The following is a 19160-nucleotide window of genomic DNA, read 5'->3' as shown; positions in this document are numbered from 1 at the left end:
GTGCCTGTGGACATGAGCCCAAGCGTGCTGCTGGCTGAGGGAAAGCTCCTCCTGGTGCTGATTAGTTACGGGATTGCTGCGCGACAACGTCTAGGGTCAGCCAAATGCTGTTGACGAAACCTCTACTTGTTTTGTTGAAGCGAGCGGCTGCGTCAGTACCAGAGTGAAGGCTCTAAATATATCTAACGAGAAGGATCGTGGTCTGAGCTTAAGCTTTGAAGTTCCCAAGGGGGCAGAGTATACAATTTTTGGACCTAATTATCTTAATTGGGGGTGAGCATGCCTCTTGGGTTTATTTACCGTGGTCTATGAAGTCCATTCTGGATTTCTGTTCTAGACACTCGAAGCTAGTCAAGAACGCTATTGCCACATCATGTTTAGAAGCCGCATTGCGCAAATCCTGCGCGGACCGAGCGAGTGAAGCCTTTTCTAATTATCTTAACTGGCTCAGGCAATACAGTTGTCCAGTGGGTGCTTTAGCATCACTCAAAGAAAGATTACTGAGGAAGGCAAAATTGCCAGCAAAAGCTGTCATTACACGAGAGGTCAACGCTAAAGATAATAATATCGGTCGTCAGTATTCCATATCTGCACACCTTGTCTCACCGCATGAAAAACGTCGCTAGTAGATTTGGTATAAATGTCGTCTTCTTGAGAAGAAAGTAATGAGGCCCCATCTGCTAAGCGGTAGGAAGAAACATTGAAAGGAAACCACAAAACTGGAGTGATTGTGATGTCAAACATTGCGACGGGTTGGTCGACTGTGGGAACGGTGTTGTGCGTCATATTCCTCAGTCTTGAGGGAAATGGTACATCGCCCAAACAGTACGGTGTTTGAACGACCGAGTAATGGACCACAGAGCGTCTTTGAAAGAGCACCCGTCGTCCAATCTGTCCCTATATTGCATGGAATCTAAAGGCAAACCGTTGCTAAATGAAACCAAGGTGCTGTCAAGACAAAGACAGAATAGCGATGGAGATTCCTGAAGCATATTTTGTGCATAAGCCTCGTGACATGTGCGTGGCGAGGCCACTAGTGAGTCTGCACGAACAAGAAAAGGATTATTTAGCCAGTAATATTTAAGGTGCCACACCTGCTTATGAGAGGACATATATCGGGCGTGTTTTTCAAAATAAACCATTGTTGACAGTCTGCTCCTTCCCTGCTTTTCCATCTTGTCCCTGTTTGTGAGTGCCATGTTTTTTAAAATACAAATTGCCAATCACGTCCCACAGTTAGTGCTTCTAAATCTTTACCAGGTCCCTCGTAAAGACGATTCTCTCCGCAAAGCTTGACATGCACGTTACTTCTCGTCGATATATTTGTGGAGCTTACAGAAGTGGATGAGAGAGACCGAGAGAAAAGGGCGTTTGTGGCACCTAGTGGCTCGCATAAAATTAAGGTTCTTCGCTTTGATCTGTGCTCCGCGCCAGCAACATTTGAGCGCCTTATGGGCACATTGGGTACTTGCGGGTAAGGCGGGTACTTGCGATTTTCCATGCCATACGATCCGTCGGTTGCACGCTAAATCCAGAAAAAAAAAACGAAAGACACTTTGCCGAGACTAAAGTGTGAAATGGTGGAAGCCTAACACTATTGGCAATGCGATTTGTTGTGTCAGAAACAACACGGAGGCACACAACTCGTGCACTGTTACGTGAATGCTTGTTTGTTTATTAAATGCCTGCAACGTCGTTTACGCCAATGGCTGTCGTTTCGATGTCATCTGAGTCCATCATTTCAAGGCTGTCGTCTGGGAGGATTTCGGCTTGCAACTCATGGCCGGTGAACTCCTTGTGCTTTAGCGGGTCCACATCCTGGATCTTCGTCCACTTCGCTCGATTGACTTGTCCTTGCCCGGCGTGCCGCGCCAAGATGGCGGTCACGGCGCTTCTGAGCTTCATTTGCCTTGGTAACCGGAGATGCAGCGAGTCGCTTCAAACGAATTCCCCTCTCGCATTGGCCCGTCGCGTCCCCGGACTCTGGCGTCGGACGCGCCTCGCAACCCTGATGCATGCGATGTATATGCTCAGCCTCTCTTGAGCGCCGCTTGCGTTCAGCGGCTGCCGCACGTCGCGTGTAGGGAGACACCGGTTTGGCGAGACGAGGCATCCTTCCGACACGATACTGCAAAGCAAACAGCCGCCACCGCCACCCCACACCCAAGCAGACGGTCGCCGCGCGCGCCTCGCGACAGTGACGTCAGGCCACACAGCGCCCAATCGGGAGGCCACCTCAAGCGCCTGACGATAGCGACGTGAGGGCGCACCGTCGAACACACGGCCGCCACGCGTGCCGATGTGATGAGACATACCGCGCGGTGCGGAACCACCCCGACACCCGCACCTGACGACAGAGACGTCAAGCACGCGAGCCAATCAGGAGGCACACACCTGCGCCTAGCGACAGTGAAGTCACGTCACAGAGGAGACCTATCAGGAGGCCGGAAAGCTGTGACAGTTTCTGCTAACGGCAAATGACCTTGACAATTAGCCAATAAAGGCTTGCGCCTTAAACTACCACTTTCAAAATGAAAAAGCTGATTGTTCTAGGCCACTTAGTCAGCAACAATGGTATACGGCCACACAGTACGAAAAAGCCGCTGTCGCAAATTTTGCCGAGCCATCTCACAAGAATGGAGTGAGGGGTTTTTATGTCTGTGCGTTTATTTCCGCCTTGTAGTGTCCTTGAGCAGAAATATGGGCAGGAAGAAACGTAGTGGACAGGACAGGACAGATGCTCTTTCCTGTCCACTACGTTTCTTCCCGCCCATATTTAGACTGAACACCTCTACATGATGTACTAAGTGGCCCAACCGTCTACGCTTATTATTTCCGCCGGTTTATTCGATACCTTTCGTGCGTGTTGCGTCACCACTGACAAACCTAAGGAAGGAAGGCATCGCTTTCGTGGGAGGCAAAGAAGAGCAAATTGCGTACAACGAGCTGAGGCAGATTCTCCAAATGTCTCCGCTCCTCGGACACGTCGATGCAAGTGCACTGCAGCGGTTTCCATTGACGCTACCACTGTAGGAATATGTGCTGTACTCGTGCAATAACAAGACCATACCGAAAGATTAATACCTTAAACAAGCAGAACTCCATCACGTGTGCACGAGAACTATCCATTAGACCCCTGAAAAAGTGTTTTCGTATAATACGGGCGGTTATAAAATTTCATTGATATCTGTGCGGTCACTCATTCTATGTACTCAACGATCGTCATGCCAGTTCTTGGGTAACGAAACCACAATATACATTAGCGCAGTTGATGCGCTGGAGCGTTACGGTTCAAGTGTTTGACCGGGCTGTCAAATATGTGGCGACGGTGTTTCTCGCACCCCACTTAAACCCACTACTACAGAACATGAAGACGACGCAGCCTATATCGGAGGGTTCGATGCGTTCACTATTACACAGTAGCTGCAAGATGACTCGGAATACGGGCCCAATTTTTTTGCTTGGAAGGTCGCTTCCCTGATGTCCCAGACGTTTTTGCAAGAGGATATAAATCGCTTTTCTTGTGCATCATGTCCTGTATACGATGAACTTTTATACGACTGGAAACGCCGACTTGCTCGTCATTCGAACATTTTTCAGGAGCAAAAAAGTGCTGGCGTGCCACAATGACGCCACCTATGGTCACCTGGGCTACGAACGAACGTTTCTACAGTTAGACAAATATACGGCAGGCCGAGGCTCGTGGCAAGTGCTACATATTGCGTTCGGACATGTCTGAAACATCAGAGATGCAAAGTTCCATCTGTCAAACCAGCTGGACTCTGCAACCTCATTCCAATTTGCTCGTAGCAGTCTATGGCGTGGTAAGAATGGACCTTCTCGGGCCATTCAAAACTTCCAAAGTGAAAGCTCTACTTCTGGAGCTACAACTCCCAAGGTCAATGTCGGTGCACGTTTGACCTTCAGCTGCCGGCGCCCAAGTGTGATGGTGTGACGTCACGTCACGTAATCTGCTGCGGAGAGGCGTCGCCGCTTTTTACGAATTCCCTAGGCGAGAGTTTAACCGCTGCTTTGCTGGCGCTTGGTCACTGAGTATAGCAATGGATGAAGCACGTGCCGGTGCGAGCGCACCAGATCTCCGCCGCAGGGGCCAGGCTGAGTCTGAGCACCCTGCCGATATAGCTCACCGGGAAGAAGCACTGACAAACCGTGTCTAACCATGTTTAACGGGGCTTTTGATCGTATGAGTAGGTTTAAGCAACGTCGAATCGCCACCACTTTTTCATTTGGGCGCAGATAAATTATCTTTCCAACAGCCTATCTTACTGGTTAGCTCGAAACTAAGGTTATGGAGCGAAGCACAACAGCTGAATTTGCCATATTTTTCATAAAGAGTGTTATCAGTCTCGGCCTTTCCATAGTAGTGATTATAGTAGTGATTACATCTGGCTGCTTCACATCATCTTGAGACTCAGCTGCGGTGTTCACCGGCGAGCAAAATAAATGCACAGACGGAGCGTTTTAGCAACACACTTGCGGATAAGGTTTGCATCAAATTTGATGTGCAACATAAGAACTGTGACGAGACATTGCAATTTGTTACATTTGCTTGCTATAAATGGGAGTAAAAGGTCCAGAGATGCTCGATTTTTACGACTCCTATCATAAGAAACCAACAAAAACACAAAGGACAGCATAGGGGAAATTACTTGTACTTGTTAATTAAGTTAAATAAATGATAAATAATTGAAAAATTGGATAAGAAATCACATGCCTGCAGGATGTATACGAATCCACGTCTTCGCACTACTCCTGCGATGCTATTACCAATTGACCCACCGCGGCGCCGTTTTGCCATACACATTCTCGGCTATTTATGCTTGTCTAATAGAACTAACCCTAGGAGTGTTGGCCAGCGCCACCACTCAAAATTCTTGGCAGCGGATGTGGAATATCAATTCTGCCACACACGCCACGTTTAGGTGAACTTTTTGGGTGAATGCAAGTGGTCAATAAACCTACAATGTACCTGAAGGCATCAATGCTGCCGGATTCGAGACTCTCGCTATGCAATAAACGAGAAAAAAGGGAACACAAGGGTCCGGTTTTTTTTAGTCATATGATAAGAAGCCAACAAAGACACCAAGGACAGAATAGGGGAAATTACTTTTATTTCGTTACTGGAACTATGATGGAAATTCAAGTGGATGAAACAACTGGCTCGGAGTGGGAGAGGAACCAACGTTTGCGCATTTCGCAAGCGATGAGCTTACCATTTGAGCTGCCGCGGCACTGTTTTCCCATCCCCTTTCAAGGTTGTTTATGTTTACATACTGGAAATTACCCTAAATGTGTTAGCCAGCGCCGCCACTCTCGAGAGTTCGCGGACTCCAAACGACGTTATAAATATTGCTCGTAATACACTTCAGCAAGAGACAAGAATGGCATCTTTCCTTCTTTTCCTCCTCAAGACAATACAAGACGGAATGCTGCCTTATTAGTGCAATGGCAACGAAGCGGATGCCGATGACTTCGATCAACGGGCTGAAGAAGCCCGATAGCGTGCACGCGTACGGATACTTCGAAAGCAGAACAATGACTCAAGACGCTACAGTATTGCTTACGAATTCGTCTCCTACGAGCATGGCGAAAGCGTTGGGGTTGGACCCCTATCCACCGCCGTGGGCTCTACGAGAAACTGTTGAGGCGGTAGTTCGAGCAGTACAAAGTTCTCCGACGCTTAAGTGACGTCTGCTATAAAGCTCCCTACAGCCAACACTGCTCGAGGGGTAAATATCATGTACCAGAGGTGGTGCATGTTGTCCGGCTGAAGTATTACGTTTCTGTAGGGCTTCCCAGACCACAAACGTGAGCAGCCACTGGTGACGTGATTAGAGCATCGGGGCCATGTTCACTTTGAAGGGAGGCTAATGCCACATCTTAAGGACACCGAAGAGGAAAATGAAGTGAGGAACATGACCATACACCAGCAGCCTGGTAAGCAAACTTGTAAGCAGCCTGGTGGCTGGGGTAAGGACGAAGTTGATGTATCGACTCAATAAATATAGTATCAGCCGCTGCCTTACCGTGATCGTGACTCTGATCTTAGTTTCTCTAAAAAATATGGAGTTCATTTACTCTACGTTTTGCGAAGTAGAATGAACGTACTAAACGGTAGTGCGAGAATACGAAGGTGAATTTGAAATGGGCAAGCTTCCTAACACTTCAAAAAAAAAAAAAAAGATCTAGCAGCAGTGTATGTTTTTTACTGAAGTGGACGATTGCCGCTGTACAGGCGGCATAGTTGTACTCCATATGCTACGCTTTAAACACTGGCGGTGCCACTTTCATCTTAAAGTGCACTCTAAACACTTCGTAAATGTCCTGTTATTCCTTCTTCAATTTGCAACACTTGCAGAATAAAAAGAAACATTTATGTCATGATTCCAGCATGATCAGTGTGAAATGTAGGTACCAACGGCAGTGAAATCAAATTGTATGAAAACGCATTCGTCGTGATTTTGGCCTCCTCACCTGTGGTCGAAAGCAATACCCGACTTGATCTTGTTATATTTCTTGGCCTTGATTTGGAACAAGTTCCAGCTGTTCCGCTCTGCTGCGGCAACTATCTTCGCGTCCACGATGACAACGTCAGTGTAGAACAAGTATGTGCAGAGACCTTCGGGTGGGTACATGGTCTCCGCGATGGCAGTACGGCCCACCGAGCATAGCATTTGCCTTACTGTAATGAGAGCAGTACGTTTACCAGAATTTTATGGCGGTAACTTATAAACGGAGTATTCCTTTTCATTCTCTAAGGTTAGCTTTCGTGATCGGAGAAGGTACTGAGAAGGACCATAACATTTGAAAGCGCCCATAGGCAAATCAACATTTAAGATGTTTCTTATGGGTTGGCAGATAACATTTCTTGACCGCCTGACTATGCCATTGCGAGAGCTTTATGAAGCTCAGAAGGCAAGAAAAGACTTGAAAAGTGAAGAGGGTGGTGAAACAACGTTATAATTGTTATGCAGACTCCAAATTACGTAAAGCATATTTATCAGCTTGCTGCTCAGTTTAGGCAGCCCTTATTATTGGTCAAAAATTCATCTGTAAAAACGAGCAATATACTTTAGCTTATATAGCTAGCTTTTTTAACATAAGATCACATGGTAGAGTGTAAGAGCGCGACTGGACGAGGACGAAGAAAGAAACAGATACACAGACACAGCGCTTCACTTTCAACTATATATTTTATTTTCGCACGCATCGATCAATATATACCGTGCGAGCGGAAACAAACGTGACAGCAAAAAAGAACATTGAGTGGTACATTTCGTTGAACCGGACACGTTGCCTTGCACACGTATTTATCGCATAAATATATGCACCCGCATATATTTATCGATGCGTGCGTAAATAAAATATATAGTTGAAAGTGAAGCGCTGTGTCTGTGTATCTGTTTCTTTCTTCGTCCTCGTCCAGTCGCGCTCTTACACTCTACCATAGATTCTAACCAACTAGCCCGCCAGCGTGTTTTAACCAATAAGATCACAGTTTGGCTCCCTAAATTTCCAATACAATTTCAGTAATGTTACTAGGCCTACTCAGCAAGAGGGGAACGTTACCTCAGCAATAAATAACCCAAGGATGTCGAAATTTATCGAACTTCACCTATGTTGGGTAGGAGATATTTAAATATGCGAGCAGTATATATGATTAGGACTGCTGCTTTAATATAATCCGCAAATCAATCAATTACATTTGCCTGTCTTCTGCGCTTTATGTGATGAACGGTGATGTCTGTTTTGGTTAATCTATTTGTTTTTCTTAGTCGTTGTTTCAATATTTTATTTACATCTTGATAATCTCTGTCTAAATTACGCGGGCCTTATTGACAAAATGTACATGGAAATGTCACAGAAAGAGATAGTAATTTCTTTTAGGACAAAAAATTTTATGCGAACGCGACGGTCCGCTCAATTACAAAGTTGCTGGGTTTAACTTGTACTTAAACATCGCAATTACATTTTTTAGTTGTAGCCCCTTTCTAGCGGTCGCGTTGCTCACCTTACCACATCACCCTAATAATAACAAGAGGGTTCAATATAACTAGCAGAGAATTCCAAAAAGCTACGTTGCTACATCTGACCTTTTCCATGAGTAGTAATGCCTCGCCTCTACCGGATACAGATATTATTCCCATGCCGCAAGTTATTGTATCACTGGATATTATGAGTGGCGTGGACGTCTAGAGTTGCGAGGACCGTTCCCGCAGAAATTGCGGCCTAAGACAGCGCTGAAGATTGCGCTGCATTACCAGCGAGACCGGTAGTAGCGCACGGGGACATTTGGTGGGGACGCGTTCCTGCCTTTTCCCGTATAGTGACAACTGGCCTTTTCAGAAGCTTCGCCTACGCATAAAACCGCAGACACTGTCGTTTGACACGATGCAACGGGTTCTATACTTATGGCTGAAGAAATGGCGCTCGTAGTACAGACTTGCATACGAGAAAGGCCCGGTCGTGAAAGCTAGCGCCATCCATAATACCTTGTGCAACATAGTGCTAGAAATAACCACCTCCCAAAGCATGCTAAACGCACTTTTGGATAGCAACTGGGGTTGCTTTTTCATAAAATTTTTGTGCTCACCCAATAGCACGCAATAGGTGGCCATCCTTGACAAATGAGGCCCAGTACTTGCTAGAACCTGTTTCACCTACTGCGATATTGCGCACAGCTTCTTGCGGCTGCTTTTTTCCCAGTGGTGGACACCTGATGGAAAACTCAGTTAATCTTCACGTAAGCAAGCTAACACACTGCCACTGGGAACAGTGTTATAAAGGTGCCCTGCATTGGACCCGACAGAGCTTGCTGACATGGACCGATAGTACCATGACGATGCGACGATTTCGTGTACTTCGCGCGACAAATGTGACGTAAATGTGTCGCACTAAGATCACTGGTTAAAAATGTGATAATATCACGCGCGTACTGCGAAATAAGCAGCGGCATTGCCTTTAACAGCTATTTTATTCGTCGCCTAATTATCGGCCTCTACGCACAAGGTGACGAAACCGTGCAAGCGCAATGAGTGCCAACGTCCGACTCGCGGAAGCTGCGATCACTATAGACACGGCACCTGCCCTGGTTGCCCTATTGGCTTTGGCGTTGTACTGATAAACTCGATGACTCGAGTCTAAACGGCGGCCCCGTTTCGATGGGAACGAAATGCGAATGTGCCCCTGTAGCATTTATTGGGTGCGTGCTAAATAACGCAAAATGAAGCGAAGTCCTTCGCTAAGGCGTGGCTCAGAATCATATCGGGGTTTCGGCACGTAAACCGACGGAATGCATTTTATATTAGTAGGTGCGGTGCTATGGCCTTCAAAATCGGACCATACTTGTGTTGATGTGCGTTAATTATTCTAATTCATTTTGATCTTAGTCCTTGGAGGTGCTAACGAAAGATCTCGAGTGAGAAATGCTACCTTAAGGGCGTGTTGCTAGAACTATCGAAGTCCGCTTCCGGTTTACGCCGAAGAGAGTAAACTTATTCTACTTTTTAGAACTCGCCAGTCAGCTCACGAAGATAGGGTCATTTTTTGCGCGATGGAAATCGTCACATGTGTGCGAGTAAAAGATGTTGAGGCCAAGTTTATATTTTTCGAATACTTTGGGAATAATAGACTGTATAAAACAATTGTGGCAACACTGTATTAACAACAATAAAAGGTTCAGGCCATAACACTGCTTTGTAAAAAAATATTTAATGAAAAAATTCCTTGTGTCCCAATTAACACATCTGCATACCTTCGAGACTAAACCAAAGCGTGTATCGTCTGCGGCGATGGTACAGCAAAAAAAAAAAAAACCCTCTTGATCCCTCATTGGTATAGTCAAGGTAGATGGCATCACTATCTGGTCAAGTATAATGCGATTAAACGTGTTTGGATATAAATCGATGAGAAGGCACAACTATTGCATCTAAATGTATATCAAAAACATACCTGTTGCTGAGCGGCATGTGGAACCAATATTCTGTTGCGACTTAGCGTGGTGTCAAAAAAAAAATCTCGCTCACTGAGTGACGCAGCGTTCAATGTTATTTTATATGCGCTGAGGCTGGGGTGAAATCTAGCGTCCTGTTGCTTCAATTTCATATTGTATTTTACGTAGCCAACGAGGTGAAGTACGGGAAAGAGTGTTCAGAGTATGTCAGGATTTTGTGATAGGGTCTATTCGACTCGAGGTGAGAATCAAAGACGAAACTATTCGATTGATTATTCGAAGGATTTGAATATTTGTACAACCCTACTCTGTGAAAACAAATTATCCCACGTGAGCGTTTGAACATCAAACATACCTGTTTTCCTCCCGGCCTCTAAATAAGTACTACCACGGGAAAGAAAATACTCTGGAACCGTTATTTTATCCCCACGTTCGTATTGCGGTACATTAAGGCGATGTCGCCTGTTTCTGCTCCGTAGTAAAATGTTTTGTTTTTCAAAATACTACGGGTATGTACATAGATAGAGACTGTTAAATTGCGCCCTTATGAGACACGAGCCACTCAGCGCCTTCTCTCTCATGACCAACATGGCTGTCAGCGTGAGCCGGGTGTTCAGAAAAATTACTGTTGCAGTCAGATATGAAATATGTCGCCTAATGTGTGTGCACATTGTATTCTTGTATGAAGTAGCCACGCGTTGACGCTGCTGAAAATGCCAAAACCCGAAACTACGCGCTAGGAGCGCAGGCCTTCAGAGCGCACGCGTGGAAGAAGCGGCCAAGAGCCAGCCATTCCCAGCAACGGCGCATCCTGCCATCGTTGTTGGTGTCTCGTGCAGTTTTGAACAAAAAGTAAGTGATTCTCAACGACCGCAGCATGCTATGTCACCAAGTATATATTGTAGTGTGAGAAACAGCGCAGATATGAGTTATTGAGGAGTTAAGTGCAACAAATGATAATCTAGAACCGTTGGGATAATCGTATCTTGTGCGTGCTTTGGAAAAGGGTGTTGTGTTTGAGTTTCCACGTAATGAATGACGTGTTCTGGTATATTGAAACTACAAACCGATGCTCTCTCCTCTGCAGGTTGTGGTTATGTCATAATTTATAATTTTATTGCGGTCGCAATTACATGGACACTTCAAGCGCAATTTTATCGTCACCCTACAGTTGCTAATTAGGTCCAAGGGCAATAACACTGTCGCCCGGCGTCGTATGCTCTATGTGCCAGTGAAAGCACACGAGGGAAGCCTACTATCGCGGCTCAATGTGGCCCGCGCAAACAAAGACAGCGGAGAGCAAAACGCCGGGGGGGGGGGGGGGGGCAGCGTTGTGCTCTGGCTGCAAATACTCATTTCGCGAGCGAGCGCAAGGTGATCTGACGATCGCGGCTCAATCTTGCGCGCCATATATGAGGAAAGCAGGCAGGCAGCGCGGGAAGGAGCGGGCGGCGCCGAGTCCGCCAACAAGTGCGTCCAGTGCATGGCCGCGAATAGGCGAGGGCACCGTATCTTTAAAGGCATCTGGGGGGGGGGGGGGTTATTCTGTAAGAGTCCACCGGGTGGACTGTCCATTTCGGCAGCTGCTGATTGAATGCAGCTGTACGAGCGAGGAGGAGACGAGCGGCCCTAGCCAATCAGCTGCGGCCAAATTGGACAGTCCACTAGGTGGACTCTTACAGAATACCGCCCCAGGAGATGGCTCCCACTTCATCGCGTGCTGTGTTCTCGCTGCTCTTGCGCTGAAGCAAAAGACCGCACGAAGGCCACACCGCTCGCTGCTGCTGCCGCGCTTGCTCACGCCGGCGTTTTTACAGCGAGCGTCCGCGCTCATCAAGTGTGATGTTTTCATGTTTGCTCGTCAGCACTAACACCATGCTTGTTAGTTCTGTTAGCAAGCGGATGTTACCAAGCTTATACGGCCGATACAACTACTATCGTTACTCCATAAAAATGCGCACGAATTTGCTACCACAATCCATGCTTCGTCTTGGGGGCGAAACTATAACGTTTTTACGCATCTGACTTTGAGGAATTGAATTAGTTCTGTAATGCATGTGTGCCACGCGGAGTACCTGTGCGGTTGTGGTTCGGAATGATTTTTCGCAAAAGGACTCCGACGCCGTGAGGTTCCGTATAGAGCCAAAGGGCGACAAAATTGTGGCCGCGCGTGGTATGCTGTATATGCGAGTAACAGCGTGCGAGAATTAGCCGGCAATGGCAGCTCAATCTATGGCACGCAAGCGAGAAAAGCGGGAAGGAAGCGCCGCTAAGCGCGCCCGCCCGGGCAGTGACATTACATTTCGTAGCACCTTTGCAGGGCGTGGCGTGAGTTGGGTATTTCTGGAATCGCCCGTGGTTTGTGCGCATGCGCGAGTAAGAGGTGGTGCAGCGAGAAAATCTGGGGGCTTCTGCTCCTTGACAATGGGACTTTGCCTGCATTTCTTTGCTCGTTTTGTATGCGTTTATTCCAAGGCATGCCGCTTTGCGGAGTGAGGTCGAGGGCTGGCCATGGCCATGCGCGAGTTTGTTTAGGCGCATTTATAGTTCGACGTTTTCAGCGCGCGGGAAGCGCCTCTTGCGGCCAGTCCCACTACACCGCTTCCAGTGCGCCAACCGAAATGCCGCCCCCTCTCTATTTCGAAGTGCGCTCCATCGGCGGCTCTCTTTGCAGCATATGCAGAACGACCCTCAACCCGCGTGACGCTTTGTATGACTTCCTGCGAAGCGGCATGAAGCCGTTCTTTACTAGCGCTATGCATTGTCGGTTGGCGCTGTCCGCATGGCGTGACCTACGCACGGACTGAGCAAGAGCCATACCGACGCCGGGCAGGTCAAAGCGCGTTAGCCGCTGGCAGTTACATTGGCTGTGCCAATGCGTCAAAGTATAGACGCTGTTGTTACCAATGTGACGCAGCGTGTGTGTGTGCGGGCGTGCTCTTGCTACGTCAGAATATATACGCGCCATTTACGATCCTGCGCCGGCTGCCAGTACGATGAACCAGGTGAAGCAGTGGTACCGACGCCCCATTTAGTGTTACCTGTGCCTAAAGTAACGTCGGACGTACGCGAATCGCAGGAGCTAGACGTGCGTGGAACAGACTTCCTCGCACTTGCGGCGCTCGTGCGGAGTCAGTCATGCCGGATGATAATTTTTTAGCGCCTTACGGTGCTCTCCCTTCATAATGACCTCTCTCATTTTCTTGTGGGAGCACCCAAAGAGGTTGGGCCTGCTCTCCTGAAGCAGTATGTTCGCACGTGACCGGTCTTTCGTATGCTGCTCGCCATGACTATTCAAAACCATTTTTAATGGTCCCTCTTGTGTTATATAAATGTCCTTCTCTAAAAACATGTGCAAAAATCGGTTCGCCGGAGCCACGAAGTTAGTTAAACGCAAGTAAAGCGGTCACGTCCGACGTGCATTTAGCATGGTACGATCGAAGATGCTGCTTCTGCAGTGCGGGCCCCATCTCTACAGTGGCCGCTAGTGCTCCACGGGAAGATAAGTGTTTTTGATTTGAAGGCACAGCACCGTAAGGCTCGAGAAAGTCTGTTCAGGATGTACATATAGCTTCCAGACATTTTCAATATGAACCAATTTCAAATGCTTAGATTAATATGCTGATATGCCTATAAACAAACCTGATGCTCTCTGTACTTGCGAGTTGCAGCACGCCAAAGTAACACCTGAGATTTCTTTTATATTGTACACGTACTTCGCCCTGCTGAGCTTCCTCCCTTTCCGAAGCGTGATTGGGCCGAAGAAGCTTTCGAGGTCTCTGATTTTTAGGAAACCGTGCCTCAACACAACAGAAAGAGGAAAGTCCATCGTGGCCTATGCACCTTCGCTTGCAGATAGCTCGTTTTGTACTACTCAGTTCGTGCCAGGGCTGCGATCGGGGCGCTGGTGACGGGTTTTTCCGCAGCGCCACCTGGGCAGAGTCTGAGGTCTATGCCGGCACGCCTAGGCACAACCGCATATAATACGAGCAAATAAACTTCTCTTCCGGTAATAAATAGGCAAAATCTCATATTCAAGGAGCAAGAGCCCCCACATTTTCTCTCTCGCACCCGCTCTTGCTAGCGCCTGCGCACAAGCCTCGGCCAATTCCTGAAATGCCGCGCCCCGCTGAGCTCCCTAGCCATTGCAAAGTCGCAACCGGGCCGCTGTTCTTGAAAGCCATTTGCGACGGGAGCAGAGTGCGCCGCGCGCTGTGTTTTTGCGACTTAGTTCGCGTTGATACGTGACATAGCACGATGGTCAGTCTGCTCGCGGCAGCTACCGCGCTTCTTCACTTTAGCATTTTCACTGCTAGTTTCCGTGATCATTGAGTGAGATGTGGTGATGTTTGCTAGTGCGCGCGCAACACCATGCTTGTTGATTTAGTTAGTAAAGCTATGTTTACAAGTTTATACAGCCAATAAAAATACTATCCTTACTTCGTATAGCTTACACTCCACGAATTCACCAACGCAATCGATACGTCGCCACTCGGGCGAAATCGCGACATTTTTTTAAGCGTAGAAATCATGCATGGCTTACGATCCGGGTAGCGACTGGTCGAGGTAGTCGAAGTTGTCGGCATTCTTGTGGTCGTAGTAGCCCTTTTTCTAGTTGTGGTCGTGATAGCTCTGGTAGTCGTCGTTGTTGGAGTGGTAAATGGACTTCTTCTCGAGTCTCGTGTACTCTTGATGCTTGTTTTTGACGACGTTGTGGACACGGGTGGCAGCACACCTACGGCGACACGCAAATCCAACCGTGAACACCGCGTTTCTTGTCCGACACGTGGCACTGCTCACGCATAATGTGAGTCGTGATTATCGTCACTCGATTGTAAGATTGTCTTTAAATATAAGTTCCTTTTCAGGGCTCCGTAGGCTTGTTGCATATTACAGACAGTTTAATGAAGCTGATGATACAGCAATAATAGATGAACTACCCTTCTCTTTTGAGAAATTTGATAAATTAAGTCGAGATGAATCTGCGCATATCGATGAGTTATGGTTTGAGGTTTATTTATTGATTTCTTTCTGTACATCAACAGAAATCGAAACAAGATCAAAAGGCTATACCGCCTGACAGAGGCTTTTGCTCCGAGATACAGTTCAGCAAGCAGGCATAAACAGACAAAAGATAATCATTGAACAATCTAAATTGTCTCTAGTAATAAAAGAAAAAAAAACAAATATAAGGGAGTACAGAAAACAAGCAGATCGACATACATATATTGTAACAAGCAGCAAAAAAAAAGAAAGAAAAGAAACAATGTGTGATAAGAAATAAAACACAGTGTACATTGAGTAAGATAAAAAAGTCAATACACATGGAGGTTGTAATCAACACTTAAACAGTAATTAAACATATTCAAGGCAATTTTCAAGAAGAATTTGTTTAAACCTATTTTTGGAAATTTGATTCTTTAGGTCTAAAATATTGCCAAATTTATTAAGCAGACTCGGTATTTGATGCAGAATATGCTGCCGGCCATAGGTAGTTATAATTTTTGGTGTTCTTATAAGTTGAGACCGGAGGCAATATTGAACACATCTAGAAGAACTGTACGTGGGGTATTGCTTATTATTTTGGATATGCAGAAAAGCTTAAGATGATAGATTTGGTTAGCTTGCAATATGAAATATTTTGCAAATAGCGGACGCGTACTGCGGCCTTGCGGTTGATCATAATACCCCTCAAATATTCGTAGCACCTTTTTTTGTAATGTGAGCAATGTGGTATAGTTCTCTGCTGTCGTTGTGCCCCAAATCAACACGCAGTAACTAAGCCTCGAATAGAATAACGTATAATATAGCGCTTTCTTGAGCCAAAGAGGTAATAATCGGCTTAACCTGTACATACATGTAACACTTTTGCTTAATTCTAATGCTAATTTATTTACGGGTTCATTCCAAGACAGGTCTTCCTGGAACCATACGCCCAGAAATTTTTGAACCTTAACTTGCAGAAGCGTCTGGCCCTCCAAGTAAACATTTAGGCTTATATTTGAACTTTAAGCGAACGGTTCACAAATGTATAGACCGCTATTTACATCTCAAATGTAAAACAAAACGAATGCACAGCCCATGGATTACGACAGAGATCATACAACTGAAAAGTAAAGTGCCAAGGCGTAGGGAACATTCTAAGCGTACAAATTATTCTGCTCTTCGTGAGGATATGTCAAACTTAAGTAAACCGCTAAGAGAGATAATTTGAGAGAGATAATTTAATTGAAAGAAGGCAGAGAGGTCGGCCAGAGCTAAGGCCCTCTAGCCTGGTACTCTGCACAGGGGGAGGAGGAACCGGGACATAATGGTGTGATGAGGGATGATGATGACATAGCAAGAGCGATGCTGCATCGTACGTAGTATTCTTACTAAACACCTAAACTTAATGATGAAGGAATCGAGGGACAAGTACTATGGTGTCACTATGGATACTTTCCTACGTGAATAACCCCAAAAGGTTTGGAGGCAGCTGGCTCGAACTAACAAGGTAGTCACTGAAACAAGCACAGAGGAGGGACTTATTGAGGGTAAAGGTAATGTAGCGGAGGCCTTCAATAACTTTTTTGCTAGTCTGTTCACCAGTGATCATGGAAGGCAGTCAAAATTTGAGGTACGCTAACAGCTACCAGTTGCAGAAGAAGTGCGGGTAACGCATGAAGGAATAATAAAATTGCTGCTGAACCTAAATGCAAAGAAATCGGAAGGTCCTGATGAGATACCAAACTTGTTTTTAAAGACGTATGCTGAATGGACTGCGAAGTACCTCTTCATTATCTCCACGAAGTCACAATGGTCAGGTACACTTCCTGAAGAATGGAGAATGAGTAAAGTTATACCCGTCTTTAAAGACGGTGACACCACATCTACTGTCAATTACAGGCCCATTGAGCTAACGTCCGGCTGTTGTAAAGTGTTAGAACATACTGTTTCTAAGTACATTCAGCAGTTTTTGTCACAGAACAAAATTTTGAGTAACTATCAACATGGGTTTCGCGAGGGCTTGTCAACCGTAACACAATTACTAGAAAGTGTTCACGATTACAGCAAAGTTATCGATGGCAAGGGACAAACAGATGTGATCTTTCTCGACTTCAAAAAGGCATTTGACAAGGTTTATCATAGAAAACTGTTAATTAAACTAAAGGCTATTTTAGGAGACACAGGTGTAGTCAAATGGCTGGAGTACTTTCTTACTGATCGCCGGCAGTTCGTCAGTATTGATGTAACTAGGTCCAGGATCTGTGACGTCATATCAGGCGTGCCTCAAGGTTCAGTTCTTGGGCCTGAGTTGTTTCTGGTATATATTAACGACCTAATCGAAGGATCGGCCACAATTACACCGAGGTTATTCGCAGATGACTGTGTCATATATACAGAATTGAAACCTTATAGTGACCAGCTACTTTTAAATAACTTCTTAGGAAAAGTGCACTAATGGTTCGACACGTGTCAGATGTCTTCTAACCCAGCAATGACTGTATGTATGACCATCACACACAAAGACACACATCCGAGAAATAATGATGACATAGAGCTACTGAATGAAACCGTAACTAGGATGGCTTCAGAGACAGCAATTGAAGTTGGAGGCAAGGCATCAAAGCAACCGGTAGGCAAACTCTCCCAAGTAACAAAGGAACTAATAAGGAAACGACAAAAAATGAGTGTCCAACTCAAGAGGTAAGATACAATTCGCGGAACTGTCAAAACTGATCAACAAGGCGAAAATAAGTGATATTCGAAGCTATGAAGTGAGAAATACCGAAGAAGCCGTGAAAAATGGACGCAGCCTGAAATCATTGAGGAAGAAATTTGGCATAGGACAAACCAAGATATATGCACTGAAAAATAAGCAGGATAATATCATCTGCAATCTCGAAGATGAAGTAAAGGAAGCGGAAGAATTCTATACTGACCTGCACAAATCTGGAGGAGTCAGGATACCTTAATTAGAAACAGTATTGAACAGGGTACAGAAACTCCTCCTATAGATAGCGATGGGGTCAGGAGGGCCTTGCAAGACATGAAACGAGGAAGAGCGGCAGGAGAAGATGGAATAACGGTCGATTTATTCAAAGATAGAGGAGACACAATGCTTGGGAATCCGGTGGCTCTTTATACGAAGTGTCGATCGACTGCAAGGGTCCTAGAATATTGGAAAAATGCCAACATTATACTAATTCAAAAAAAGGGAGACGTTAAAGTATTGAACAATTATATGCCCATTAGCTTACCCTCTGTATTATATAAAATATTTATGAAAATATTCTCAAATAGAATAAAGGGAACACTGGGCATTTGTCAACAAAGGGAACAGGCTGGCTTCAGGAAGGGATACTCTACCGTGGATCACATCCCTGTCATTAATCAGGATACTGAGAAATCCGCAGGGTACCATGAGCCTCTCTATATGGCTTTCATACGTTATGAAAAGGCATTTGATTCAGTAGAGATGCCAACAGTCATAGCGGTATTACCTAGTCATGGAGTACAGAACGCTTGCGTAAATACCTTGTAAAATATCTACAGAAGTTCGTCAGGTATCCTAATTCCTTCAGATACCCTAATAATACGAAAAAGTGAGCAACCCAACAAAATTATGCGTTGCAATAGACAATCCTTTCTACTATAATACGCATGATCACTTTCTCCGTAGAAAAACTTGGCAATGCTTGTTTTTGCGCTCTTCGAATGTCACCATTGCACTGATATTGCGCTTTTGCAAAGTGAACTTTCATATTCTAGAGACTCTTGGGGCCATACATTCGATTCTTGCGTAAGACCCCTTGTAGTTCTCCAAAAACGCGAAATTCATTTAATGTCAAACATAAATTAGGCGACCTCCTTATGTCATGCCTAAGAGACATTCGGCTCGCAGCGACGACAAAGACGAGAGCAAGGAGATCGAAACGGCATGAGTGCAGGTGGGGCAAGTTCCGGAGGATCGAGGCGCCTAAGCCGAGCCGGTTATGGAGGCCGTGATGGTGGCATCTCGAGTCTTGGCTGCCGACCTCGACCACGTTTGAGCGACGCTCCTTGGCCTTGCTCCTGCGTCCCACGGTAGTTCCAGACAGTCCTCATGCGCTTCTTCGACACCTGAATAAGGCACTAGAATGAAGCGGTGGCTAAACTCATCGCTAGGCTTAATTAGCTTGGACTCGGTGCCACGTCATAGACGACG

General features: G+C 45.9%; 1 protein-coding gene across 1 annotated transcript in view; it reads right to left on the bottom strand.

Annotated features, from left to right (window-relative positions):
- LOC135918256 (uncharacterized) overlaps positions 1 to 19160 on the bottom strand; it is a 185463-nt gene that overhangs the window by 58894 nt on the left and 107409 nt on the right. The window contains exons 8-9 of the mRNA XM_070532839.1: positions 14517 to 14708; positions 6496 to 6703 (exon numbers count right to left, since the gene is read on the bottom strand). Of these exons, the coding sequence (XP_070388940.1) occupies positions 6496 to 6703; positions 14517 to 14708 (400 nt within the window). The remainder of the gene's footprint in view (positions 1 to 6495; positions 6704 to 14516; positions 14709 to 19160) is intronic.

The sequence above is a fragment of the Dermacentor albipictus genome, chromosome 2 (genome assembly GCF_038994185.2).
Source record: "Dermacentor albipictus isolate Rhodes 1998 colony chromosome 2, USDA_Dalb.pri_finalv2, whole genome shotgun sequence".
In the NCBI taxonomy this organism is placed as follows: domain Eukaryota; kingdom Metazoa; phylum Arthropoda; class Arachnida; order Ixodida; family Ixodidae; genus Dermacentor; species Dermacentor albipictus.
This window is presented reverse-complemented; position numbering and strand designations above follow the sequence as displayed.